Source organism: Tursiops truncatus, chromosome 2, assembly GCF_011762595.2.
Source record: "Tursiops truncatus isolate mTurTru1 chromosome 2, mTurTru1.mat.Y, whole genome shotgun sequence".
NCBI classification, from domain to species: domain Eukaryota; kingdom Metazoa; phylum Chordata; class Mammalia; order Artiodactyla; family Delphinidae; genus Tursiops; species Tursiops truncatus.
In genome coordinates this window covers 86319668-86346238 of record NC_047035.1, presented here as the reverse complement: position 1 = coordinate 86346238, position 26571 = coordinate 86319668, and the positions used below count along the sequence as shown (strand labels likewise).

General features: G+C 51.9%; 2 protein-coding genes across 25 annotated transcripts in view; one reads left to right on the top strand and one right to left on the bottom strand.

Moving 5' to 3' along the window:
- STRC (stereocilin) overlaps positions 1–17522 on the top strand; it is a 37633-nt gene extending 20111 nt beyond the window's left edge. For 5 of the 19 annotated variants that reach the window (XM_073800860.1, XM_073800864.1, XM_073800863.1 and 2 more), the window contains 30 exons: positions 127–215; positions 371–435; positions 831–1616; positions 1706–1730; positions 2479–3733; positions 4702–4764; positions 4875–4985; positions 5157–5323; positions 5492–5678; positions 5795–5910; positions 6179–6311; positions 6685–6867; positions 7151–7189; positions 7357–7524; positions 7683–7748; positions 8229–8354; positions 8663–8721; positions 9548–9671; positions 9785–9897; positions 12098–12233; positions 12644–12840; positions 13032–13122; positions 13342–13498; positions 14108–14277; positions 14914–15069; positions 15832–15974; positions 16166–16314; positions 16544–16641; positions 16738–16885; positions 17081–17522. In XM_073800860.1, coding sequence (XP_073656961.1) covers positions 127–215; positions 371–435; positions 831–1616; positions 1706–1730; positions 2479–3733; positions 4702–4764; positions 4875–4985; positions 5157–5323; positions 5492–5678; positions 5795–5910; positions 6179–6311; positions 6685–6867; positions 7151–7189; positions 7357–7524; positions 7683–7748; positions 8229–8354; positions 8663–8721; positions 9548–9671; positions 9785–9897; positions 12098–12233; positions 12644–12840; positions 13032–13122; positions 13342–13498; positions 14108–14277; positions 14914–15069; positions 15832–15974; positions 16166–16314; positions 16544–16641; positions 16738–16885; positions 17081–17169 — 5409 coding nt within the window. In that variant the 3' untranslated portion in view covers positions 17170–17522. Of the gene's footprint in view, positions 1–126; positions 216–296; positions 530–830; positions 1617–1705; positions 1731–2111; positions 3734–4701; positions 4765–4874; positions 4986–5156; positions 5324–5491; positions 5679–5794; positions 5911–6178; positions 6312–6684; positions 6868–7150; positions 7190–7356; positions 7525–7682; positions 7749–8228; positions 8355–8662; positions 8722–9547; positions 9672–9784; positions 9898–12097; positions 12234–12643; positions 12841–13031; positions 13128–13341; positions 13499–14107; positions 14278–14774; positions 14833–14913; positions 15070–15831; positions 15975–16165; positions 16315–16543; positions 16642–16737; positions 16886–17080 lie in introns of those variants that run through there. The other 14 variants (XM_073800875.1, XM_073800866.1, XM_073800867.1 and 11 more) reach the window with 14 other exon arrangements.
- Positions 17439–23646, bottom strand: CKMT1B (creatine kinase, mitochondrial 1B). Of its 6 annotated transcripts, none has more exons than XM_033851600.2 (10): positions 23532–23646; positions 22382–22691; positions 21557–21755; positions 21260–21355; positions 20663–20884; positions 20432–20517; positions 20199–20322; positions 18209–18343; positions 17880–18005; positions 17439–17681 (listed from the first exon to the last, which is right to left on the bottom strand). In XM_033851600.2, exons 2-10 carry the CDS (start codon positions 22528–22530, stop codon positions 17568–17570), a joined length of 1251 nt encoding a protein of 416 aa, XP_033707491.1. In that variant the 5' UTR covers positions 22531–22691; positions 23532–23646; the 3' UTR covers positions 17439–17567. The 6 variants fall into 6 exon arrangements, with proteins under 6 accessions (XP_033707491.1, XP_033707490.1, XP_033707492.1 ...); XM_033851599.2 differs by having other exon boundaries at positions 23439–23632; XM_033851601.2 differs by lacking the exon at positions 22382–22691 and having other exon boundaries at positions 23439–23631.
- Positions 23647–26571: the final 2925 nt, after the last annotated feature.

The following is a 26571-nucleotide window of genomic DNA, read 5'->3' as shown; positions in this document are numbered from 1 at the left end:
CCCCCTTTCTTCTTCAATTCCCTCAAATTCTACTTGCTTTTTAGCTCCTTTGGGCCCTCTTTTGTTCTTATATTTCTATTGTTGTTTATTTAATATTATTTATATATATTTCTTATATTTCTGCAGACCCTCCCAGATTACACTCCTGATCTCCAGAACTGCTCCATCTCTATGTCTGCCTACTCCTATCTGCATCCTGGCTCCTCACTGAAGTTATATCCTTGGGTTCCTCTGAGGGCCCCCTGGGATCCCCTATCATTGGTCCCTCTGACAGGCACACCCTTCTCCAAAGCCAAAGGATCAGGTATTCAGTGGCTCAGGTGACAAACCTGCTGTCAGGTTACGGATATTGTTTCCTGAAAGACCACACTACAGTGTCAGTGGAGACTCGGGCTGCCTGCAGTGCCCTGCCCTCACCTGGCTATCCCACACAAGGTGAGAATAACCAGAACTCACCTCTAGTACCAGCGCTTACCTGGAAACATGGCTCTGAGCCTCTGGGCCCTGGTGCTGCTGCTATCCTGTGGAGGTGAGAGGAACAGTGAGCTGGGCTGGGGATGAAGGGGATGGTTGCTGGAAAGAGACTTAAGAATGCAGAGATTAACTGGTTCGAGAAAAAATAAAGGGGCAAGGAAGAGGGGCGGAGACTGGAGCTAAGGGAGAAAATGAGGGTTAAGAAATCAGGCCAAGACTTACTGTAGGGTGTTGAAAGGGACTCAGCTCACCATCTTTTTCACCTCATCTTTAGGCAGGGACTGGGCTCCAGGGCAGGGCTGAATTTGGGTTCCAGGCTTTTCCCTTTCAGTGATCTCTGGTTTCTCTTCTTACAGTGACTCTGGCCCCTACTGGGCCTCAGTCCCTGGACCCTGGTCTCTCCCTCCTGAAGTCTTGGCTCTCCGTTCTGGACCAGGCTCCCCAGGGGTCCCTCAGCCACTCACGGTTCTCTGCATTCCTGGCCAACATTTCTTCTTCCTTTGAGCCTGGGAGGATGGGGGAGGGACCGGTGGGAGAGCCCCCACCTCTCCAGCCCCCTGCCCTCCGGCTCCATGATTTCTTAGTGACGCTGAGAGGCAGCCCAGACTGGGAGCCAATGCTGGGGCTGCTGGGGGATGTGCTGGCACTGCTGGGACATGAGCAGACCCCCCGGGACTTCCTGGGGCACCAGGCAGGTGTGCTGAGTGGACTTGCAGAGGTGCTGCTGGGAGCCTTAGTTCCCGGGGGACCCCCTAGCCCTACCCGGCCCCCATGCACCCGTGATGGGCCCTCTGACTGCGTTCTGGCAGCTGACTGGTTGCCTTCTCTGCTGCTGTTGTTAGAGGGCACACGCTGGCAGGCCCTGGTGCAGGTGCAGCCCAGCGTGGACCTCGCCAATGCCACAGGCCTCGATGGGAGGGAGCCAGCCCCCCACCTTTTGCAGGGTCTGTTGGCTTTGCTCACCCCAGTGGGGGAGCTGGGCTCTGAGGAGGCTCTTTGGGGAGGTCTGCTGCGCACAGTGGGGGCCCCCCTCTATGCTACCTTCCAGGAGGGGCTGCTCCGAGTCACTGACTCCCTGCAGGATGAGGTCTTTTCCATTCTGGGGCAACCAGAGCCTGATGTCAATGGGCAGTGCCAGGGAGGTGAGTGCTGCTGGGTCTGGGGCTGGGCTGTGGCAGGGCAAGGAAGGGTGAGACTGGGGTAGTTCTCTTCCTTACTCTTTCCCTCCTAGGCAATCTTCAGCAGCTGCTCTTGTGGTAAGTAACAGGAGAGGAATTCTGAGGGATTGGGTGTGGGACGTCATCAGCCTCCAGAGCGGAAGAGGAAACTGATGGGAGGGGTGTAGTTTACAGGTTTTTGAGTGTGACTATCGAGGTTGGTGTCCCAGCTCTACCTCTTCCTAGCCATGTGACCTTGGGCAGGTTATAGCTTCATTCTATGCCTCAGTTTCCCCACTTGGGAAATATGGATAATATTAACTACCTCAGAGTTTTTGCAAGGGATTAAATGAGTTGATACTGTATGTGTAAACCACTTAGAACTGTGCCTTGCACATGGTGCTTGATAAATGTTAACTAATAAAGATGGGGTATGGAAAGAAAGGACGGGATTGCTTCCTCCACCCCTTACTGTTTCAGTACAACAGTGCCAGAGCACAGACGGACATATTCAGTTGCTGGGCAGATTTCCTGATCTGAGGCCAACCAAGGGTTGTGTTTAAGCTGCCTAAAAGCGTATGCAGAAAGGAGAAAGAAGGGGGCCGGGTGGACAGAAGGGACTCCAACTGCTCCTAGGTGATTTTTGTGCCTTGGCGGGACAGATCTCTCTCCCCTTTCCCCCCATTCCAACATTTAAACCGGTAACACCAGTACTCCCAGCGACCTCACTTTTGGAAAAGCCTGTGCTTGCCACCCTCCCTGCAGGGCTCTGGGCCGGGGCCAGAAGTCTCAACCTGAGGACATGTAAACTGATCAGATGCTCACCTGCTCCTCCCTCTGCATCCAGGGGCATCCGGCACAATCTCTCCTGGGATGTGCGGGCATTGGGCTTTCTGTCTGGATCGCCACCTCCACCCCCCGCGCTCCTCCAATGCCTGAGCACAGCTGTGCCTCTGCCCAGGACTTCCCAGCCCTCAGCCCACATCAGCCCTCGCCAGCGGCGGGCCATCTCTCTGGAGGCCCTCTGCGAGAACTCCGCAGGCCCAGCACCGCACTACAGCATTTCCAACTTCACCCTCTACGTGATCTGCCAGCACATTAAGCCTGTCTCCCCGCAGCCCCCTCCCAGCACTGCTGCCATCTGTCAGACAGCTGTGTGGTATGCAGTCTCATGGGCACCAGGTGCCCAAGGCTGGCTCCAGGCCTGCCACGACCAGTTTCCCGAAGAGTTCCTGGAGGCAATCTGTAGCGACCTCCCCTTTTCCACCCTGTCGTTTCCCAACCGCCGCTTGGTAAAGCGGCTCTGTGCGGGCCTGCTCCCACCCCCTACCAGCTGCCCTGAAGGCCTGCCCCCTGTCCCCGTCACCCCAGAGATCTTCTGGGGCTGCTTCTTGGAGAACGAGACTCTGTGGGCTGAGCGGCTGTGTAGGGAGGCCAGCCTGCAGGCTGTGCCCCCCAGCAACCAGGCTTGGGTTCAGCATGTGTGCCAGGGCCCCACCCCGGATGTCACGGCCTCCCCACCCTGCCACATTGGACCGTGTGGGGAACGCTGCCCAGATGGGGGCAGCTTCCTGATGATGGTCTGTGCCAATGACACCATGTACGAGGCCCTGGTGCCCTCCTGGCCTTGGCTAGCAGGCCAGTGCAGGATAAGCCGTGGGGGCAATGATACTTGCTTCTTGGAGGGGTTACTGGGCCCTCTTCTGCCCTCTCAGCCCCCACTGGGACCGTCCCCACTTTGCCTGGCCCCAGGCCCCTTCCTGCTTGGCATGCTGTCCCAGCTGCCACGCTGTCAGTCCTCCGTGCCGGCCCCTGCGCACCCCACACGCCTACACTATCTCCTGCGCCTGCTGACCTTCCTCCTGGGTCCAGGGGCCGGAGGGAAGGAGGCCCAGGGGATGCTGGGTCAGGCCCTGATGCTCTCCAGTCTCCCAGACAACTGCTCCTTCTGGGATGCCTTCCGCCCCGAGGGCCGGCGCAGTGTGCTGCGGACAGTCGGGGAGTACCTGGAACAGGAGGAGCAGCCGGACCCCCTGGACTTTGACCCCACTGACAGCTCCAGCTCTGGTGTAAGCAAGATGGAGCTGCTGGCCTGCTTCAGCGTGAGTGATCTGCCAAGGTGAAAGCTCCTGGAACAGAGGGAAGGGCCTCCATGGGAATTCTCTACTATATTACTGAGAGGCAGTAGTGTAGTGCAGCGGTTAAGCCCACAGCTCTGGAGTCATACAGGCTTGGGTTTACATCTTAGTTCTGTGATCAACCCTGGACAAGTTTTTAACCTCTCTGAGCAATATTTTTGTCATCTGCAAACGAATGGGGAGAATAATGGTGCCACTCTTTTTAGGGTGGCTGTAAGGATTACATCAGATAACACATGCTGTGGCCTTAGCACTAGTATATGATATAAAAACAATATATAATAAATGTTATCTCATTATTCTTCCTGACTTTTTGATTTTCCCCCTTTCTGCTCCGGAAAGGAAAGGGATCAAGTTAGAGGGCTCTAATTCTGTCCCTAGAGAGTGAGAATTGGAAACTGGCAAAATATAGGAAGATAAGGCAGAAATGAGAAAAATTCAGGGTGATTGCAAATCGGAAGAGTTGGGTTTCAGGTTCAACTATGCCACAAGTGAGGTTTTAGGCGAGTAATTTAATTTGGTTTTCCTGGGCTTCAGTTTCTTCTCTGTAGAGTGAAGGGGCTGGAATATGTGAATACCTTAGTTCATTCATTGAGTTCCGCTTACTTGTAAGGCACTTTGCTAGGTTCTGTAGGGAATATAAAGATTCCTTACTCCATGTTAGGGCCCACTTTCTCGAGTCCTGGGACCAGTGAAATGTAATAATTTGGTTCATATCTACAAGTATTTACTGAGCCAACTATGGCCCTGGCATGGGAAAGGCTATAGCAGACGTGGTCCCTGACCTAAAGGAGTGTAACATCTGAGCAGACACACATACTAGCTTCGGATGAAGGACAAGCATTCTAGCAAGTGGAGTTGGAATGCCTGGGGAAGCCGCAGGAGGGACAGAGGAGACAGCTCTCTTGGCATCTTGTCTGTCTCCCCTCCAGCCTGTGCTGTGGGATCTGCTCCAGAGGGAGAAGAGTGTTTGGGCCCTGCAGATTCTAGTGCAGGTAACAGATGCGGGGGGGTGGGGGGGCAGTATGCGGGTGGACTGGGTGATAGCTGTGGCCTGAGGTCCCTGCCCAGTGGGGCCATAACCACCATGACCTCCTACTCCCAGGCCTACCTGCACATGCCGCCAGAAAATCTCCAGCAGCTGGTGCTTTCAGCGGAGAGCGAGGCTGCTCAGGGCTTCCTGACGCTCATGCACCGTTCCTGGGCCCAGATGCAGGTGGGCACGGAGGGAGAAGGGAACGAGGGTGGCGGGGGAAATCTAGGAATCAAGAGCACCTGGAACTAGGTAGGCAATGGGCTCGCTCTAGCAGAAGGAGGAACTCAGCAGGGGAGATGGCCAGAAGAGTGGGCATCCCCAGAGCCGGCATTCATTCCTGTGCCCCCACAGGTGCCACCATCTGAGGAGCAGGCCCTGGGTCGTTTGACAGCCTTGCTGCTCCAGCGGTACCCGCGCCTCACCTCCCAGCTCTTCATCGATCTCTCACCACTCATCCCCTTCTTGGCTGTCTCCGACCTGATGCGCTTCCCACCATCCCTGTTGGCCAATGACAGTGTGTAAGGACCTTGTACCACTCCTCCTGACCCTGTCAGGGTCAGGCCAATCCCCCCCACCTAGAGCAGCCCCTTCGATTAAAACTGGGGAGTCTCCTTCCTGTCCATGACAGCAGGTCTGCACAGAGCCAGGGAACAGGGCCAAGGGCTAAGACCCATTACTCTCCCCAGCCTGGCTGCCATCCGGAATTACAGCCCTGAAATGAGGCCTGAACAGAAGGAGGCTCTGGCACGGCGACTGCTGGCCCCTGAGCTGTTTGGGGAAGTGCCCGCCTGGCCCCAGGAGCTGCTATGGGCAGCGCTGCCCCTGCTCCCCCATCTGCCTCTGGAGAACTTTCTGCAACTCAGCCCTCATCAGGTATGTGGACAATCCTTTATTTGACTAGGCTGTTTTCTGATAGGTGGGATGGGAGTCAGTGGCATGTCTCCTAGTCCCACAGTGACCCCAACACAAGCTGACCTTCCCCATCTCAGATCCAGGCCCTGGAGGATAGCTGGCCAGCGGCAGGTCTTGGGCCAGGACACGCCCGACATGTGCTGCGCAGCCTGGTGAACCAGAGTGTCCAGGATGGAGAGGAGCAGGTGCGCAGGTGAGTGGTTGTGGGACCGGTGATCACGGCCAGAGCCGGGGAGAGGCAGGTACAGCTGCCATGATGGGTTGGGGTCCTAGAAAGGAAGGGGCAAGAGAGTAGGCAGTGGCCCCTGGCGGTGTAGGGCTCCAGGAGAGAGGCCTGTCTCTGGCATCCATATTTCCTAGTTTAGCGGTTGGAGTGCTTGCTCCATGTACCCACATGGTCCCTGCCTTAGTACCAGCCTTAGTACCAGCCTCAGTGAAGGCCAGCTTCGTGCCCTCTTCAGGCTGGGGCCCCTCGCCTGTTTCCTGAGCCCTGAGGAGCTGCAGAGCCTGGTACCCTTGAACGATCCAATGGGGCCGGTAGAACAGGGGCTGCTGGAATGTGCGGCCAACGGGACCCTCAGCCCACAAGGACGGGTGAGCCCCTCGGCACAGGCCTACAAGACTCCAGGCTTCCCGTGGGGGGTGGTCTGTGTGGAGGATGTGCCCAGTCATCTCAACCAAGCTTGAGCACAGTTGGTGCCAGCCCTTGTCCCACCTTGGCTACCTTCATTCCTTACTTCCTTACTCCATGGCCATTCTTATCTGTTACCACCCCTTCGGGACCCTGCTCCATCTGGTCTATGACATCTCGAACATATCCTTTGATGTCTTGAACCCAATCTGCTCCTCTCCCATCCCTGGTTCCAAGCCATTATCCAGGCCCTGGGAAATCCAGATGTGGGATTAGAGAGGAGGCTTAAGGTTCACCTGTCTTTTCTCTCCAGTCCCAGACCTTCTTTGGTTACAGGTAGCATATGAACTTCTGGGGGTGTTGCGCTCATCTGGAGGAACTGTGCTGAGCCCCCAGGAGCTTCGAGTTTGGACCCCTCTCTTCCCTCAGCTGGGCCTCCGCTTCCTGCAGGAGCTGTCAGAGCCCCAGCTTAGAGCCATGCTTCCTGAGCTGCAAGGAACCAGTGTCACACCTGCCCAGGTGGGCCTATCTCACTCCCTGGCTTCCATCTGCCACCCACGGAACCTCAGTCAAGAGAATTACATTCAAGGATACCATTGGGCCCCCTGAAGCCTCCTTTTCCTCTGTCCCAAGGAGGACTCCCTCAACCCCCTTCCTCAGATGAAGAAGAGCCCAGAGCCAGGCTGGTCACTGGTGTGGTAGAGAGGGAGCTGGAAGTTTTGGAGGGCGGGCCCTAGGGATCTGCTTGGGACCTGGCTGCCAGGACCTGAGAGCTGTTGTTTCCTGTCCCATCCTCCCTTAGGCTGCCCTACTGCTTGGACGGCTCCTCCCTAGGCGTGACGTGAGTAGCAGCAACTTCTCAACATCCCCCAGAGCTCTCTGTCCACCCCACTTTCCCTGGCTCCCTCTCAGCTCCCCTCATACCTGCCGCCTTTCTGTACTGTGATTGTCCTCTTCCCTACCACCTGGCCCAGCTTCTTCAGGCCTCTTGTCTCTCTTGCTCCCCAGCTGTCCCTGGAGGAACTCTGCTCCTTGCACCCTCTGCTTCCAGGCCTCAGCTCCCAGACATTCCAGGCCATCCCTAGGCGAGTTCTGGTTGGGGCCTGTTCCTGCCTGGCCCCTGAACTGTCACGCCTCTCAGCCTGCCAGACCGCAGCACTGCTGCAGACCTTTCGGGTATGAGAGCAGCAGGGAGGATGGTCAATCAGGGATGAGGGCTCTGGTTGGGAGGAGGGCATCTTCCCTGTGCCCAGGGAAGGCCCCTCAAACCTCATCACTTTTACACACACACACACACACACACACACACATACACGCATCTAATTCTCATGCAGGTGAAAGATGGAGTAAAAAACATGGGTGCAACAGGTGCCAGTGCAGCTGTGTGTATCCCTGGTCAGGTACGTGTGGTTTCTCCCGACTGAGCTCCTCTCCACATCCCAGGGATGTTTCATATGGCTGGTGCTGCCCCACATTCTCTCCCTGCAGTGGCCCCGAGAGTCCAAGCTAGCTCTGTGCCCACCAAGACATTCGTAGCTCTCCCCAGAGCCAGTTGCAGGACAGCATGACATCCTAGAATGTCAAAGCCACAAGGGTCTGAGAAATCTTCCAGGCCAGTCATCCTGTTTTCAGATAAAGGGACCAAGGCTCTGAGAAACTGAGGGAGTTTAGTCCATCAGGTGCCTAATCAGCAGTGACACTTGACCACCACGGCCTTTTATGTGAGGGCTCTTGGGTGTGCCCTGTTAGAGTGGCACATGCCATTCCACCCTTCTCCTAGTTTTGGTCCCTTCCTGCCCCCATGGTTCCCCTTCTTGTTTGAGGCCTGAGTCCAGACCCTTTCACCTATCACTACACTGCTACACCCACCCCACCGGCAGCCTATCCCCACCACCTGGCCAGACTGCCTGCTGCCTCTGCTCCCACTAAAGCTGCTACAGCTGGACTCTGCTGCTCTTCTGGCTAACCGAAGGCGTTACCGGGAGCTGCCCTGGTCTGAGCAGCAGGTAATTCTTCCCACTACCCCAGAACTCCCTTCTCTCACTACTTTCCACCTCCCTCACCTATCCCTCAGGCATACGGCACATTATCCCTAGCATCCCTTATGATGTGACCTACTTTGCTCTTTCTTTTTCCCTCCTCCCTATTGCCTCATTTCTGTCTCTCTCTCTCTCTCTGTCTCAGCAGTGGGCATTTAGGAGAGTAGGAGGCTGGTGGGACCCACAGGGTGGAGAGGCAACAGTGGGTCCAAGGCATCATAGGTCCTTGGGCAATATCTCTGCTGGGAAGTGGCTCCTCTTTCTTTCTCCTGTAGGCACAGTTTCTCTGGAAGAAGATGCAGGTGCCCACCAACCTGACCCTCAGGGATCTGCAGTGAGTAACTTGTGTTGAGCTGTGAGTTTAATTCAACTAACATTTTTTGAGTGCTTACCATGTGCCAGGCACCATGTGATATGTGGGGGAGTGGGGGTGTGAGGATCAGTGATGCATAGCCTCAGCCTGGGGGTCTTCTTCTGGCTCCTCCTCCCCTGACCCTCCTGCCCTTCCATAGCACAGTATCTATCCTGATTGGGTTCAGGTCCTAGCCCCATCACCTGTTTGTGATCTTGGGCAAGTCATTTAACCTTTCTAAGCTTCAATTTTTCCTTCTGTAGAATAAGAATTAAAATGGTACCTTCCTACTACCACAGCATTGTAAATCAACTATACTCCAATAAAAATTTTTAAAATGAATAAGTAAAATGGTACCTTCCTATAGGTTGTGAAGATTAAATGAGATAAGGCATAAAAGGTACTTAATACAGTGTCGGGCCCAGTGTAAGCTTCTGGTAGACATTTGCTAATTAATCCTTCAGAGCCGCTGACCAAGCAGGAATAAACAGGAGTTAAGTATCACCTTACTTCCACCCACAGTAAAAGAACCATGGGCTTCTGAAGACATGGCTCTAGTCTCACTTTACCACATTTCTAGTAGAATGATGCTGGGAATGTCACCTGACCTCTGTAAATCTTTATTTTCTTCTCTGATAAACAGTGATGATGTTGTGGGAAGCCAGTGAGAATATCTATGGAAAGATATTTCTCAAACTGTAAATTACCGTAAATGAACATCTGTACTTGTGTTGAGAATGTTGATATCAAGGAGCAGACAGGCTGTGGCACGTGTTGAATGAGCATCTACCCACTCACACATCTACAGGGTTCTGGGTACTCTGGCAGGGGGCATGTCCTGTGAGTTTCTGCAGCAGATCAACTCGATGGCAGACTTCCTTGAAGTGGTACACATGATCTATCAACTGCCCACTGGGGTTCGAGGGAGCCTGGTGAGAGGGGTGCTTGCGCATTAGTGGGAGCAGGGAGGCGGGGACGCTGGGTATAGAACCCAGCCTCTATGCTCAGCTCTGTCCTAAACGTGCTTCCCTACCCTGTCCTACAGAGGACCTGTATCTGGGCAGAGCTACAGAGGAGGATGACAATGCCAGAGCCAGAGCTGGCAACCCTGGGGCCAGGACTGAGTGGGCTGGACACCAAGCTACTCCTGGACTTACCGTAAGGCTACAATTGGAGATACTGGATTCTCAGAAGGCTCAACCTAGGGTAGAAGATCTGCCCTTAGGAAATACCTTAGAGGTGGTGTTTTTCTGTCTGGTGGTTCCCTGACATAAGTTACGGCCTAAATCAGAGGATTCTTTTCAAAGTTGTGCTAGGGGAACTTTCCTGGTGGTCCAGTGGGTAAGACTGCATGCTCCCAATGCAGGGGTCCCAGGTTCGATCCCTGGTAGGGGAACTAGATCCCGCATGCATGCCACAAATAAGAGTTCGCATGCTGCAACTAAGAAGTCCGCATACCGCAACGGAGTCCGCATGCAGCAACAAAGATACCGCATGACACAACTAAAGATCCCACATGCCACAACGAAGATCCCGCGTGCTGCAACTAAGACCTGGTGCAGCCTAAATAAGTAAATATTTTTTTAAAAACGAAAAACAAAGTTGCTCTAGGTATTGACTGGCTCCCCAAACAAGGCCCCAGTATGGGACACCTGAGCGTGGCAACATTGTGATGTGAGCTGCCAAGCAATATATATATATATATATATTTAATATTTATTTATTCGGCTGCGTTGGGTCCTAGTTGCAACACATGGGATCTTCATTTGCTGCGTGCGGGAATCTTTAGTTGCAGCATGCAGGATCTTTAGTTGTGGCATGCGAACTCTTAGTTGCAGCATGTGGGATCTAGTTCCCTGACCGGGGATTGAACCTGGGCCCCCTGTATTGGGTGCATGGAGTCTTAGCCACTGGACCACCAGGGAAGTCCCCAAGCAATCTTATTATAACCTAGGCCACATTAATAGAGGTAGAATATTTAAAATGAGGGAGGTAGAAGTTCCCTGGTGGCCTAGTGGTTAGGATTCCGGGCTTCCACTGCCATGGCCCAGGTTCAATCCCTGGTCATGGAACTGAGATCCCACAAGCCACATGGCATGGCCAAAAATAAAAATAAAAATAAAAAATGAGGAAGGTAATGATTCAATTCTGCCCCACAGGACTGTAGTCTGCTTAGGGAACTGTGTTCTCAGAGGAGTAGGTAAAGATAAAATGTATGAAGCATGTGATAAATACCTTCAAATACCCCAGGGGCTATCAAATAGAAAATAGATTGGCATGTTTCTGAATGGCCCCACTGGGCATGACTAGTACCAGCGAATGTAAATCAGATTTTTACACAATATGAGGAAAATTGTGGTAGTGAGTTCCTGGCCACTGGAGCTATTCAAGCCTAGTCTGGATGGCCCCATAGCAGGAATGTTGTAGAGCAAATTCAAGTATGCATGAGGAGAGAGAAGACTAGATGAACCTAAGGCGGCTCCTAAACTAGATACTCTAGGAGTTTATGAGTATCTCACTCACAGGCTTCTTTTCCCATTTTGCCCCCATGCTCACCCCATTGCCAACTGAACTGTAAGTCAGAGTAGGAAAAAGCTGGTGTTGGTCTTTCTGGGAGGTGACTCCATCCTTACATTTTTATAGACCTTCCCACAGATTTTGGCTTTTGTACTACTTGTTCCAGTTCCAGACTTGGCAACCCTAGACAGAGTACATGGTGTCACTTCTGATTTTTTGGCAAAATGGCTTTTTAAAAAATGCCTTTCGAACCTATTTAAATATATTGGTTCTTGGAGATAATTTAGAATCCCAAAGACCTGGATGAGGTGAAAGATCCTGGACCATGAGTTGGAAGACCCGCGTTCCTCATTTGTGAAAGAGAGATGAGAAAATACCTCTCTTACCCCCAGGTTTTGCCATAGGATCAAATGAGATAACGCCTAAAAGAACTTTGTCAATTGTATAGTGCTCTACGAACGAGAGGGGACCTTCTCACAATAAGTAGAGGAAGGGTCGTACTGTGGAAAACAGGAACTGAGAGGAAGACCCCACCATTTGATCTCTTTGAACCTCAGTGTTTCATAAAATGGGGGAGGGGACTTAGTGATACTTAATATTTGGGGCTTTTGATTCCATTAGATGAGGTAGGATTGTTTGTTACTTCTCAAGAAGACTGGAAATACGTCACTCCCTTTGTTCTCTCCCTGCAAGCACTGTGGTGGGAACTGGATCTGGGGCTTCCTTTCCAGGGCCACAGGGTTTGGTCTAGTGTTACCTCTTGTCTGGGCAATGTGGCATTCTGTGGTCCCTTCTCAACTTGGCTCAATTCTGAGTCCCCCCCACTGTCAAACTGCTATAGGATCCGGCTGATGGACAGACTGTCCAGTGAATCCATTATGTTGGTGGTGGAGCTGGTACGAGGCACTCCAGAGCAGCTGCTGGAACTGACCCCACCCCACCAGGCAGCCCTGGCAGAAAGGGCACTAGAAAACTTGGTAAGAGTCCACACCATCAGACTCAGAACTGTAGCCTGGGCCATTCTTACCACTCAGACAATGCTCTCTGTCTTCTAGGCCCAGACCTGAACTTTTGCTGCCAAACAGGTTTTTGTCTACAAGGCCTTAGCCCCTAGATCTACCTCTGTGTTTATTCCTTGATAGTCTGCTTCATGTTTCTTGTCCATATCCCTTGGAGTATAAGAATTCCTTGGATTCCACCTCCCAGTCTTCCTGCCTGCTCCTGTTTGGGCTCATTGTTTAGAAAAGTGAACAATGACAATGAACTTCATAGGGTCTTGGGTTGGGAGCTGGAGGGAGGCAAGGTCAAAGGTCTTGGTGTCTTGATCAAAGAGACTGGTCCTTTGAGACAGCAGTGCATTGTCCCAAGGCCTGATGCCCCTCTCCAGGCTCCAAAGGAGACAACAGTGTCAAGGGAAGTGCTGGAGACATTGGGTCCCTTGGTTGGATTCCTGGGGATAGAGAGCACACGACGGATCCCCCTACAGATCCTGCTGGCCCATCTCAGTCAGCTGCAGGGCATCTGCCTAGGAGAGCCATTTGCCACAGAGCTGGGATGGCTGCTGTTGCAGGAGCCTGTTCTTGGGTACGGACCTCCGGGAACTTCAGATTCTAACTCATTCTTCACCCACCCTCTCAACCACCCTTATCAGTGGCAGCCCATTCAATATGCTTGAGGTCCTTGGAGCCCTGAGTCCCCAGTCCCAGCATGTCTTTCCTCTTCCTTCTCACAGTTCACTCAGCATCCCAATCCCTGATCTTCTTTCTGTCCCTCAGGAAACCAGAGTTATGGAGCCAGGATGAAGTCGAGCAAGCAGGACGCCTAGTATTCACTCTGTCTCCCGAGGCTATTTCCTTGATCCCCAGGGTGAGGTGAAGGAACAAGGGAGGGAGTAAGAGCAGAGAGGGGACTGGGGAGCTGGTTCCAGGGAGCTAAGACCAAGGAAGTTGAGGGCAAAGGGTGTGAAGCCCAAATTTAGCAAGGGGGGGGGACTGCTAAAAAGAGACAGGACTTTGGAATTACAGCTGTAGCAGCTGGCCCTGACCTGCCCGGCTCTGCCCACCCTCCTTCTACCTTCTCACCCAGGAGGCCTTGGGCCCAGAGACCCTGGAGCGGCTCCTAGAAAAGCAGCAGAGCTGGGAGCAGAGCAGAGCTGGACAGCTGTGTGCAGGGCCACAGCTCACTGCCAAGAAAGCAGCCCTGGTAGCTGGGTTTGTGCGGCCCACCGCAGAGGATCTCCCAGGTGAAACTCCCCACATGCCCATACATGTAGCATGGTGTACAGGAAAGAGTATCCAGCAATGCAGTCAGACTTGTGCCCTTTAAGCAGATTTGTATAACTTCTCTCTAGGCTGGGGTTTTCTAACCTCTAAAGCACAGGGGTGTGAGGGATGATCTTCAAGGTCTCTTCTAGTTCTAGGGTTCTATAGCTCTGGGAATTTATAACTCATTATATTTTTAGCCCAGGACTCCCCTTTCCCTGCTCGCTTATCCCTGTTAACAGCTAACTCAGCTCTAGGCTTGATTAAGCGTGGAGCTCTCTCCTGGGAAGACGCTTAGGATGGAGGAAGGTGACACTGTGGGGCTAGGGACCTGGGTTCCAATCTAGATCTGCCATTCAGTCCTTGAGCAACCCCGTCGGTCTTCCATCTATACAATGAGGGGCTTGTCCTCTCGTCACTTGTTCTAATATCGAGTCCTATAAATCTCCCACTGTAGTAATCCCTTGAGCCATGCTGCCCATATTGCCCTGTCCTTCAAAGGTTGGGGGGGGGGTCATTCCATCTATAGCTATCTCTCTGGGCATACTTTAGTACTACACTGACCCCCTGGCCCTGCCTTCCCCCTTTAGAACCTGTGCCAAATTGTGCAGATGTACGGGGAACATTCCCATCAGCCTGGTCTGCAACCCAGATCGCAGAGATGGAGCTTTTAGACTTTGAAGACTGCCTAGCACTGTTTGCAGAAGACCCAGGACTTGGGCCTGAGGAACTACGGGCAGCGATGGGCAAAGCAAAACAAGTTAGTGATGGAGAGTCCAGTTGGGGTTGGAGGTGGAATAACATGAGGAAGACGGTTGGGTGTGATATGGAACACAAGGGAATGGATAGCTGGGTGAGGGGTGGGGGACAGAGGAGATAAAAGAATTAGAGGGTTTGGATCCTGAGTAGGAAGTCAGAGGGGATGAATACTGAGGGAAGGAAGCTAGTGAAATGGGTAGAGGGACTAGAGAAGTGGTTACCAAACTTTAGTGTGTATCAAAGTCATCTAGGGAGCAGGTTTTTTAAATGCTTATTCGAGGATCTCATGCTAGACTCACCGAAGAAGAATCTCTGAGGATGGGGTCTGGGCATCTGCATCTTAACAGTCACCGACCGCCCCCAAACCCCAAGAGTCTGGTGCACGTAAGAGTTTAGAACTCATGGACTAGAGTCTGCTATTCTTCACTACTGAGATTCTAGAGTCTTTTAATAACACCTTAGTCAGAGGAACCTTAATCCAGTCCTCTCATTTTACAGTTGAAGAAATTAAAGACCCAGAGAAGGCAAGTGATTTGTCCAGAGTTACACAGCTAAGGTCAGAGGCAAAACTAAGACCCAGCATTCTGACTCTTAATCCAGTGCTTTTTCCATTCACACTCTTCCTCTCTTTCTCTAGTTGTGGGGTCCCCCCGGGGGATTCCGTCCTGAGCAGATCCTGCAGCTGGGCCGGCTCTTAATAGGCCTAGGAGAGAGGGAACTACAGGAGCTGAACCTGGTTGACTGGGGTGTGCTGAGCACCCTGGGGCAGATAGATGGCTGGAGCTCCATCCAGGTAACATCTTCTCTCCTCTCTACCACCTTCCAAACACCCATCCCACAGATACAGGCCTCTAGGGCATCTAAAGCCCAAGGAATTTCTTTCCTGTGATCCTGCCTGGCCATTCTTTCTATCTTTTCCTAATACCTCATACTAGTAGCCTTAGGAACTCTGTGATTTATTCACTCTGAGGCCCTGGACACATAATACTTCCTTCTGCCTCCTTTCCCTTTGGCCTTCTTTTTTTCCATCCTTCTCTTTTTTGGATCCTCAACCTTTCCCATGGCCATTGGATCTTCAGGTCTTTTTTTTTTTAAAATAAATTTATTTATTTTATTTATTTATTTTTGGCTGCGTTGGGTCTTCATTGCTGTGCGCGGGCTTTCTCTGGCTGCGGCAAGCGGGAGCTACTCTTGGTTGCATTGCATGGGCTTCTCATTGCGGTGGCTTCTCTTGTTGCGGAGCACGCGGGCTTCAGTAGTCTTGGCTCGAGGGCTCAGTAGTTGTGGCACGTGGGCTTTAGAGCACAGGCTAAGTGGTTGTGGCACACGGGCTTAGTTGCTCCGCGGCATGTTGGATCTTCCTGGTCCAGGGCTCAAACCCATGTCCCCTGCATTGGCAGGCGGATTCTTAACCACTGCGCCACCAGGGAAGCCCGGATCTTCAGGTCTTAATAATAAAAAATCCAGTAGCACTTGTCCCTTCCCTAAGCAGTTGCCCATCCCTGACTTCCCCATGACTTCTCTCCTTACCCTGTGGCCTCCACCCCCACCCCAGCTCCGGGTTGTGGTCTCCAGTTTCCTGAAGCAGAGTGGTCGGCACGTGAGCCACCTGGACTTCCTCCACCTGACTGCACTGGGTTACACGCTCTGTGGACTTCGGCCAGAGGAGCTGCAGTATATCAACAGTTGGGAGTTTAGGTCACCTGTGGAGGAGGGTGTGGGTGGTGGTGCTGAGGGAAAAGTGGGCTCACTGGGGAGGGAAGGATCATGCAGGAGTGGTCCCATGGAGGAAGGGATCTCACCTGAAGCCATTTCTACCATCAGCTCATGACCATGGACCCTTATCACCATGGCTGAAACCTTCTCCCTTCCTTCCCACTCTTCCACAGCCAAGCAGCTCTCTTCCTGGGCAACCTGCATCTCCCATGTTCTGAGGAACAACTGGAGGTTCTGGCCCAGCTCCTTGTGCTGCCTGGTGGTTTTGGCCCAGTCAGTAACTGGGGGCCTGAGATCTTCACCGAAATTGGTACAATAGCAGGTAGGGAGACTGGGCCACTGATGCTGCTGGTTGTCAGGGGTTGGTTTCCATACCATGGATGGACTGGTTGGAGGACTGCTCTGGAATTCTTAAGGTGGGAGTCTGAGAAGGTATTTAGGTAAGAGGTTGGAGATGTGTTGGGGAAGGTCTATGGTAGGATACCTTGGGATTATCTGGAGAAGGCCAGTATAAGATAACATTTGCATGCCCATCCCACTTGCTTCAACAGCTGGAATCCCAGACCTGGCTCTTTCAGCACTGCTGCGAGGACAGATCCAGGGCCTTACCCCTCTGGCCATTTCTGTCATCCCTCCTCCGAAATTTGCTGTAAGTATTGATGGAGTGGGGTCTGGGGTGACCACAAGAGAGCCAGGGCCCAACAAGGGCTACAGTGGATGTCCTGATTCTTGCTTCCACCCCTAGGTGGTGTTCAGCCCCACCCAGCTATCTAGTCTCACCAGTGTTCAGGCTGTGGCTGTCACTCCTGAGCAAATGGCCTTTCTGAGTCCTGAGCAGCGACGAGCAGTTGCATGGGCCCAGTATGAGGGGATGGAGACCCCAGAACAGCAGGGTGAGTTCCCAACTGCACAGCTTGACCCACCAACCCCTGACCCAGAATCTGAACCCTAACTTGGTACTGGTTGGTTCACAGAACCCTTCAGGGAGGTCCTGGAGTGAAGGGATCTACAGGCAGATAGTTTCCAAGTATCAATGGCTCCTGTGGAGCAGAGCTGTGATATTCTTTCCATTCTCTGTCTCATTATAGGTCGAAGCACAGCCTGGGGCCTCCAGGACTGGTCACAACCCTCCTGGGCCCTGGCATTGACCATCTACTTTCTTGGCAACCTGCTATGAGCCTGTCTCTGCAGTTAAAGAGAGAGATTGTTGGGAAAGACATTTTAAGTAATAATGAATAAAGTGCAAATGGAAGTGCAATCTAATTATCCTCAGGAAGCTGATGAGGAATATGGGTAAAATGCTAATGCTTTCCACCCACCTGAGAATCAGTGTTCCTGGCATGCCATATCTGGAGTCTCTTTCCATCACAAATAATCCCACTGCCTTTTTTTTCTTCTGGAGGCTAGTTCCTCCTCATCCCACCATTAGAAATAACACAACTGGAGTGTAGCCAGTAGTCTTTACTAGGACAGAGGGAGTGAGGGGGGAAAGGGAGGATCCAGAGTAAGGAGAATGGGCCACTGTTAGAATGGCAGAGGTCCTGGGAGTCTTGAGTCATCTGCTGGGAATGGGAGTTAATGCTTGTTGGGGAGAGGCGGAGGGACGCGGATATCCTGGCCTCTCTCCAGACGCCGTTCACAGTCAATCAAATAGTTTACTCCATCGATGACCAGCTGCACCAGCTCCACCTGAAGGACACTAACCCTTGATCTCTGCTTGCCACAATCTGACTCTCTTCCGCACTGATTTGACTGCTCTGGGAACTCGTTTCCAATTTCCTCCCCACTCAACCTGAATTTCATTTCAGATTCTATTACATTCCTGAGGCTCACTCCCTGTCACATCTCAACCCCCACAGACCTATCCCGAATCCCTAAGAATCTCACCTCTGACTTGCCCAGTCGGTCCAAATTAGAGATGTCAATGATGCCGCCTGTGGCAGCTGTGTCCACTCCTCCAGTTCCACGTTTTTGGAGTCTTAGGTTCTCTAGGATCTTTGGGAAGCGGCTATCCTAGAGGGGAGATAGAGATTGGGGGGCAGGGTCAACAGAGGCAGAGATTGGTCCGACCTGAAAGAGCCCTGAACCCACTCAGAGCTCTTCCCCTTGACTCTTTAGCTACACTATGTCTGCTCCTTTCCAAAATGCCCAATCCCTCCCACCCATACACAGCCACCTTCCTCCTTCACAACCCTCTAACTCCACAACTCCTTTACTTTGCTTAGCAGGGGCAGTTTGATGTGCACTCCTGCCCGAAGTCCAGTGCCTAGGTTAGATGGACAGGTCAAGATGTATCCCAAACGCTCATTCCACATGAACTCCCAGCCACGCTCCTGGATCAGCCGCTCCACCTGAGTGCAGAAAGGCTCTGTTAGTGAAAAGTCAGGGATATGCTAGCCTTCCCTTAGCTAGACCCACAGGAACTCTAGAAAATATGTCTAGAAACAAAGACTTGGGATGTGAAAGAATGACACTGATTTTTTTTTTTTGGTGGAAATGGCTCATTATCATGCATAAAAGATAATTTTGATGTTGCAAGCCCATAATGATGAGATTGTGCAAAAATATCCTGTGTGGAAGAAGAGAAACCTGAGGGAATGATGCATTAAGGATGATCTAGGGAGATGAACAGAGGTGGTAAACTGAACTGAGAAAAGATCGATTATTCAATGAGTTCTGCATGCATTGACATCTTTACTTTGCTAATGAGCCTAGAGCTTGGAAGATTCTTTCAGCCAGAAAATGAGGTTGTAGGCTTTGCAACAGGAAGAGGCAAGGGAGCCTGTTAACTGTGGAAAGAGCACATGTGAGAAAGCAAGAGGAAGGTGAAAATGCAGCAGAAGAGCCGGATTCATAGTTGTGGAGGGTGGGGGAGGAGTGTGGGAAGCATGTTTTTGTCTCACGTAAACATCCTAATCATGAAGATGACTATTAGAGTTTAAGAGACTGGAGATCTGCCGGAGTTGATGGACATGAAGACCACTACCTAACCTGAGTAAGGGGACGCTGTTCCTAGTTCAGGAAGAACCATGGCATAGGGGGATATTGTATATGATGAACAAGGGGAAATTCTTCCATCTAGAATAGTAACAGCAGTTAACACTTAGGGAACACTTATTACAGGCCACGCACTTTACATGCATTATCTCACTTAAACCCCACAACTTAAAATGTAGGAAGTCTTACTCTCCCAATTTTACAGATGAGAATACTAAGGCATATAATTTAATATGTTACCTATTACTTGCTAAAAATAACAGAAACTTCCCAGCCAAGATCTAAACGGAAGAGGAGCTCTCTCCCTTTACAAGATCAAACTAGAACTGTATACATGAGAAAATACAATAAGGATTGGGTTTATGGGGATTTGTAATCTGGAATTGAATATGGAGACCTAATCCATATAGGACTGAGGATTCAGTTCAACTCCTCACACAGTGCAACGCATTTTAGAACTTAGGCCATTCCATCCTCCACCTTCCCTGGTTTCCCTCCTACTCTCAGCTTAAAATCTAGACATGCTACTTTAGCAAGAATGACAGAATCCAGAGTTAAGGCCTACCTTGGCTCCCAACTGGGTGGTTACATTAGAATCATGAGCATACCAATCTCTCACTCCTTACATCCATCCAGGCTTAAACCTTTTCCTTATCTGCACATCCCACCATCCCACACCACACCCCCCAGGCACTGAGCCACCATCTCATTTACTCCTTCTTTGCATTATTTGGCAACTGCTTTATTTACTTCCTTAGACTCCTGACATTCTTTCTCTCTTCCTACTCTTAGGGTGACCACATATCCTGGTTTCCCCTGGACAGTTCTGATTTATACCTCTTGTCCTAGAGTGATTGGTGGTGATCCTTTTCACCATCAAAAGTATCCTGGGTTGGTTGATAAATTATATGGTCAATCTACCATTTTTCTTTTTCTTTTTTTTTTTGTGGTACGCGGGCCTCTCACTGTTGTGGCCTCTCCCATTGTGGAGCACAGGCTCCGGACGCGCAGGCTCAGTGGCCGTGGCTCACGGGCCCAGCCGCTCCGCGGCATGTGGGATCTTCCCGGACCAGGGCACGAACCCGTGTCCCCTGCATTGGCAGGCGGACTCTCAACCACCGCGCCACCAGGGAAGCCCCAATCTACCTATTTAAATTTGTTTTTTCCTCAAGTCCTCCCACCTAGTTCCCTTATACACTCTTCTCCGACCTCTTTGAGGCCTCGGCAGAATCTTTCAAACACTTTCTTCATGTTGCCACCCTTCTCCATGGAGATGACCCGTGTATGATCCTCCTCATTCACCCAGATCAAGAAGCTCTTCTCATTGTTGTGCCTGAAGGCAGGAGAGAGGGAGGGACAGGGATTAAGAGGCAGGGCAAGAATTGGGGGAGATAGAAAAAAAAGGGCACTTATAGGGGCAGGGGGTAAGCTAAGCCTCATACCAGATTCCACGAGCATCTGGCCAGTCTCGAGCCATTCCTGCTGCGGTCAATAATGGGGACACAGGTTTATCAAACAGGAAGTGGTCCTGGAGAGAGTAAAGGGACTTGGGTTAAGAATCCTCACAGTAGCCCCTGGGCTTCTCAGAGCCCATCTACCTCATCTGGCCCAGCCTCCCCTGACTCTTCTTTCCATCTGCCCCTCCCGCCCAGCTCGCTCTCAAAGCCCCTCACATCAATTAGCTGCTGCTGCTCAGCCTCTGTCATCTCACTGAGCCGATAGTAGCGTCCAGCCAGGTCACCCTTCAGGCCACTCAGTGCCTCCACCACAACACGCTCCACCTCTCGTCGCTCTGCCCGGGTGCAGGCTGGAGGCAGGCTGAGACCCCGGATACTTCGGCCAGTTCTGACTCTTGTGGACAATACATACCTCTCATCAAAGTAGCCAGAACGGATCTGGGGAATCAGAGAAATTAATGTAAGTCACAGAAACACAGTGGATGGGAGCTGAGGGCCTTTGGGAAGGAGAGACCTTAAGGACTAGAGGGGTCCTCATTGCCTGCACTGGAGGAAGCCCATTGGGCAAGCACTCCAACCGAAAGGGCGTTGTAAACCCTCCCCCAAACCTGCCCACCTTGGGGGGTGGCCATTCTCATCCGCCCTCTCCTCTCTACAGAGGCTGCTCCTGAACATACAATTCTTTCCCCAGACAGACTAAAAGCTCAGCAGTATAATGACTATGAGTCAGGGTATAATTATGGTTGAAGGGACTGGAGAAACAGAATGTTGTATATAAGGCAATGCAAGTCAGAAGTGGAATATTCGACCTACCTTGCTGGCATCCAGGTCAGTGGTATGTTTCATCGTCTGGGGGTTATATCCATTGTGTCGTTCTTGGATCACAGGGTCAAACAGCTCAGCAAATACCTGAGGGGCAGTTCAGAGGAAGAGGGTGGTTAAGGAGAGGGAATCCCTTCCCAAGGTTTAGTTGTGGATTGATTTCACTGGGTGAGAAAACATGAATATGGATGGTCCAGTCTTAAGGGTAAGTGAGGTCTTTAGGGGAAAGGAGCTGGGATTACTGGGGAGATAAATTGGGTCACCAGGGGAACTCTGGGGGCCCCCTACCTCATAGGTCTCCTCATCACCAGCTACCATGCCCACAGTCTTGATGAAGGGGTGGCCAGGGTTGTCCACGCCAGTCTGGATACATTGATCTAGCGTCCAACCAGTGGGTGTGGTCTTGTCGCAGAGCCGGGCATAGACTGCTGGGGTCAGGTGACTGGCCATGCAGTTGTTGTGCTTTCGGAGGTCTGGGTACTCAGCACTAGGGAGGGGGTACCAGTAACCATGGAGGGAGGGCACAGGGGGCCTAGACCCAGTGCACTCAGCTGGGAGCATGTCTGGCTTTGTTCCTTGGGAGGAGGGGAGGTTAGAGGGAGCTAAACCTTGGTAATCTCATCAGGGACTTTCAGGATCTATTCTTTCCCAAGAGTTCTAGCTTCCTCTGGCTGGAGGCTCAATTCTCCCAGACCTGCTCAGTTCTTTCCTCCCATGGACACAACATTAGGGATGGGGGGAGGGGAAAGACTAAGGAGGGGAATTCAGGAAACGGGAGAGAACAGCAGGAAAAGGAGATGGAGGAGAGCGGAAAGGATAGTTCCTGGTCTCTCAATTAGGAATTTGGGCAGGGTAGGTGCAGCCAGAACTCACAGGGCCAGAGCTGGCCTTGGGGGTGGGAACTGCGGGCTCCAAGTCCTCAGGAATGCTTTCACCTTATGGTTTTGGCCTCCATCCCCACCCCCACTGAGGTTTTCAGACTGTCCAGCGCCTGTACTCCAGAGCCTTCGTGACTATAGCCCTTCTCTATTGCCCAGGTCCCCATCTCCATCCCCGTTAGCAACTACCCGTCCCCCACCCCCACCCTCACCCGGGCGCCTGAGACACTGATACCTCGGGGGATACAGCCTCCGTCGTTCGCCGGCGGCTCGAACAGGTTCCGAGCGGAGAAGAAACCCAGCGGCTAGAGACCCAGCTCCAGCCAAAGCCAGGAGTCTGAGCCCCGGGCGGGCAGACAGGAGACGAGAGAAGGGACCAGCCATGGCTTGAGGGTCTGGTTACGGAATCCCGGAGTAGGAGCTGGCTCAGGGCAGGAACCGGGAGGGAGGATGCAAACAGGCTGACTGAGAGCCGGAGGTGGGTGCGAGGCTGGAGCCGAAATGGAGGGAGGCTGGAGCGGGAGTGGAAGCCGGTGCCGACCAGGCTGCAGGAGAGGCGCAATGAGCTAGCGGCGGTCGGGCGCAGGAGAGGGAAGCAGAGCTGCAGTCTCCAGGGGTGGGGCTCATGCAGGCCCCGCCTTCCCGCCTGCCACGGCCCTAGGTGTGCGGGGGCAGAGGGCAGGCACCACCCACCAGGTAGATTAGGAGGACTGGAGATTCGCAGCCCTAGGCCGGGGAACGGGCCCACCTGAGATGAGGTCGCCCAGATTTCAGCACCAAGTAGAGGACAGCACCCAAGGGGACAGGAGAGACCCGAACACCCTTCCCCTAAGCCTCCCGGTTTAATAGGAAACCCGTTTCGTCGCCCTGTGGGTGTGAAAGCGTGACACTACCCAACCTCTTCTCGTTTTTTCGGCCTGCCTCAGCAACCTCTCCATCTTCCCAGGGGAGGCGGGCTCGGGGAACAGTGGAATAAACACAGATACCAGAGGAAGACAAAGAGAAAGCACACAGGCAGACGCAGAGAAAGACACCAGCTGCCTCAAGGTCACCTTTTCCTTAGAACCAGGAAGAGGACCAAAGCTCCTCCCTGTCACACCTGTGCTCTCCTTATAAGGTTGTGGAAGGATTCCGGAGAGAAATCAGGGAAACAGGAACTCTTACCCCATCTGTGCTGTGTTGCCCGCCCCCACAGTGCCCCCAAGTCTGAAGCCCTGCTCTGTCCTTCCTCCACTTCTCATGATCCCCCACTTTTCCCCCTCCTCTGCCCTCCTCCCCATCTCCTACTTCACCTTTGATCTTTTACTTCTCAGAGTCTTTTCCAGGCTCCGACCAGTTTGCTGCTCACAGGACTCCCTCTGAGTATTTTCGGCAGGCTTGCCTACCTGTTGTTTGTGCTGGGCGTGGGGATGGAGTTGGGCAAGGAATTATTATGCTTTCTTCTCCTCCTCTCCCTTCTCCCTGCTCTCTGTAGCTCCCACTTCCTGAACTGAAGGAGAGTGTAAGGTGACGTGAAGGGTGTGGCGAGATGACGAGGTGTAGGACGGAAACAGGCAGGCACAGGTCCCCAACTGCCACATGTGTTTCCTCTCTTGGCTCCCTAATGCTGTTTAATCCAGACTGTAAGGAGCGGTGTCCAAGGGCATGGGGTCACCAAGGAATCTCTGCCTTCCACCTGGTCCCTTCTCCTCCTCCCTCCTCACAAGGTGCATATTCATATTTGAGAGGGCTTTGTTCCCATATCTCCAAGTGTGACTTGGGTATGACTTGACCTTTGTCCTGGTAGAAGGAGAATGAATGCTTGGAGCTGAAATAGAGATGTGGGCTTCAGTATGGAGGGTCAGTTAAGATGGGGTAGGCATGGTGGCATTAGCCCATTCTTTCAGGTATTGATGATAAAATATTGGCTCTCTGTACACGGATGCCGAAACGAGATACAGAGACAGAGTTTTGGAGGAGAAAGAAATAGTAGCTTTATTCTTGGAGGGAACACAGCAGGCTAGCACCTCAAGAACTGTGCCCCCCTCCCTGTGGAATAGGGAGTGGTCTTCTAGTCAGGGCTCATGGTGGGGGGGGGTAGGTGATAAGGATCAAGGCAGTGACTGGGCTTACATTCTTCTGATGGGTTGGTGGTGAGGTAAGTAGGAGTCAGCAACATCAACCTTCAGGTTCCAGCTGCTCTGGGGTCTGTGGGCAGCATACCCACCTGGAGGGGGTTTCAGTATCTGCAAGACAGCTCAAAGATATCTTTGTGTGTGTCTGTTGATGGGGAACCAGGACCTTACCCCAAGGCTGCACTAACTGTTTCTCTTGACTGTTTCTCTCTTGTCTTGCATCCTCTCACTTCCCTGATTAACAACTGCTTGAACCTGCCTATTGGAAGTAGGGAAAGGTCATGGAGGCTGAATGAAGGCTATTTCCTGTAATCAAAGACATGGGGGACACAGAAAGTCTTTGTGCCCAGGAGCCCCACAGGGCCCTGCTCAGTATCATTACCTTGGTGAACCCACAAGACAGCAAGATACTTGTTAATCTTAAGGGAGAGGATCTGAGAAAAAGAAATTCCCTTCAAGTTGTCCACTGGCCTCACTGATGAGACCCCACTCCATCCCTTTACTCTCATTTCATTCATTCCTCTCAGGCTTCCCTAGTGCTCCTTTTCCTTTCTTCCTCATTTGTGGGTAGCCTTAGTAGCCAATTACCTCTCTTCCAGGTCCATCAGTTCCTTCTTCTCCTGGTAAGAGAGCAATAATCAGAGAATAGATGGAGTTCTGCAGTTGTGTTACCTGAAAACTGGGTTCACCTTTTGGTGGGTGTCAAGTCAATAAACCCAACCAAGCCAAAGATCAGGAGAAGGAAGGATTTATTATTACTTGCCACAAGTAAGGAGAACACCAGGGATCTCTCCCAAAGCAGCGTCTCCCCGAACAGCAAAATCTGGGAAGTTGGGCTTCCCTGGTGGCGCAGTGGTTGAGAGTCCGCCTGCCGATGCAGGGGACACGGGTTCGTGCCCCGGTTCGGGAAAATCCCACATATCGCAGAGCGGGTGGGCCCGTGAGCCATGGCCGCTGAGCCTGCGCGTCCGGAGCCTGTACTCTGCAACGGGAGAGGCCACAACAGTGAGAGGCCCGCGTGCCGCAAAAAAAAAAAAAAAAAATCTGGGAAGTTTTCAGCTAAGGATACATGCATATTCATGAAGGGGTGAAACCGAGCAGGACCCTATGGGGCTCAAAGATGAATTATTATGTATATCCTTTAAGAAATCAGGGCCCTGCCCCAAGACTGCACTGTTGTTTCTTGACTGCTCCTCCCTTGTTTCTGCATTCCCTCCCTTAAGATCATTAATTACTGAGACCTGTTCAACGGCAAGCATTGTGGCCATACTTATATCACAAAATGGCTTAGGCCAAAATGGGTTCTCTTATATCAAGAAAGCCATTCCTGGTTCTCTTTCTCCGGTGACCCCCTAACCTACCTGCTTACACTAGGGACAAAATGGAGCAGGACGCTGTGGGTCCCTCCCAGGTACAAATCCCTTCTGTGTCCCTGTTTCTTGTTTGTAAGAAATAGGCTTCATTCAGCCTCCTTGACCTTTCCAGAGTTTCAAGGGCAGATTCAAACAGTTGCTAATCAGGGAAGGGAAGGGATACAGAAACACAGGAGGGACAATCAAAAAACTATAGTGCAGCAATTAAAGCAGGATCTTGGTTCCTCCCAGAGGAATATTCGTAACAATATCCTTGAGTTCTTCTGCAGGAACTAACCCCACCTCCCACATGGAAGATGGTAACTTCAGGCTGAATAACAGAGTTCTGGAGCACCGCCCTGTTACCTCACCACTAACCAATCAGAAGAAAGTCACATACTTGCAGCCCTCACCCCAAATTTTGCCTATAAAAACTTTTTCCCCAAAACCATCAGGGAGTTAATGCGGTTTTTGAGAACAAGCCACCTGTTCTCCTTGCTCGACCCTGCAATAAACCTTTCTCTGCTCCAAACTCTGGCCTTTCTGTTTGTTTGGCCTCACTGTGCTTTGGGCACACAAACTTGCGTTGGGTAACAGAACTTGGAATAGTCTTGACCAGGGAAACCTGAGTGAGGATGCAAAGATAATAACAATACAAACATACACAAAATGCTTTCATATAATCAGTACCCTATGAGTTAGGGTTTTCTAGTCCCACTCTCTCACAGGTGAGAAAAGAGGGGCTGAGGGAAGTTCAATGACTTGTCCAAGGCTGCACAGCTATTAAAGGCAAGAGGGCAAGCAGAGTGTGGAGATAGGAATCCACTTGTTCAGTCTTCCAAGTCCATCCATCGTCTTGTCTCCTCCATAAGTAAGTCTCTTTTCCTTCCCTTAACTTTCTGATTTGTTTCTGTCTCTTTGTCTCTAGCCTCCCTTTCACTCCTCTAGTCCATTAACAT

Bases quoted from the DNA above. Each gene is read 5' to 3' on its own strand.
- CKMT1B (XM_033851600.2), bottom strand. From the start codon at position 22,530: ATGGCTGGTCCCTTCTCTCGTCTCCTGTCTGCCCGCCCGGGGCTCAGA. The intron at 21,756-22,381 runs GTATCAGTGTCT...CCCCCTCCCTAG, and splicing joins CGGAGGCTGTATCCCCCGAG to TGCTGAGTACCCAGACCTCC. The intron at 21,356-21,556 runs GTAGGGGGCCCC...ACTGCCCCTCAG, and splicing joins GTGATGAGGAGACCTATGAG to GTATTTGCTGAGCTGTTTGA.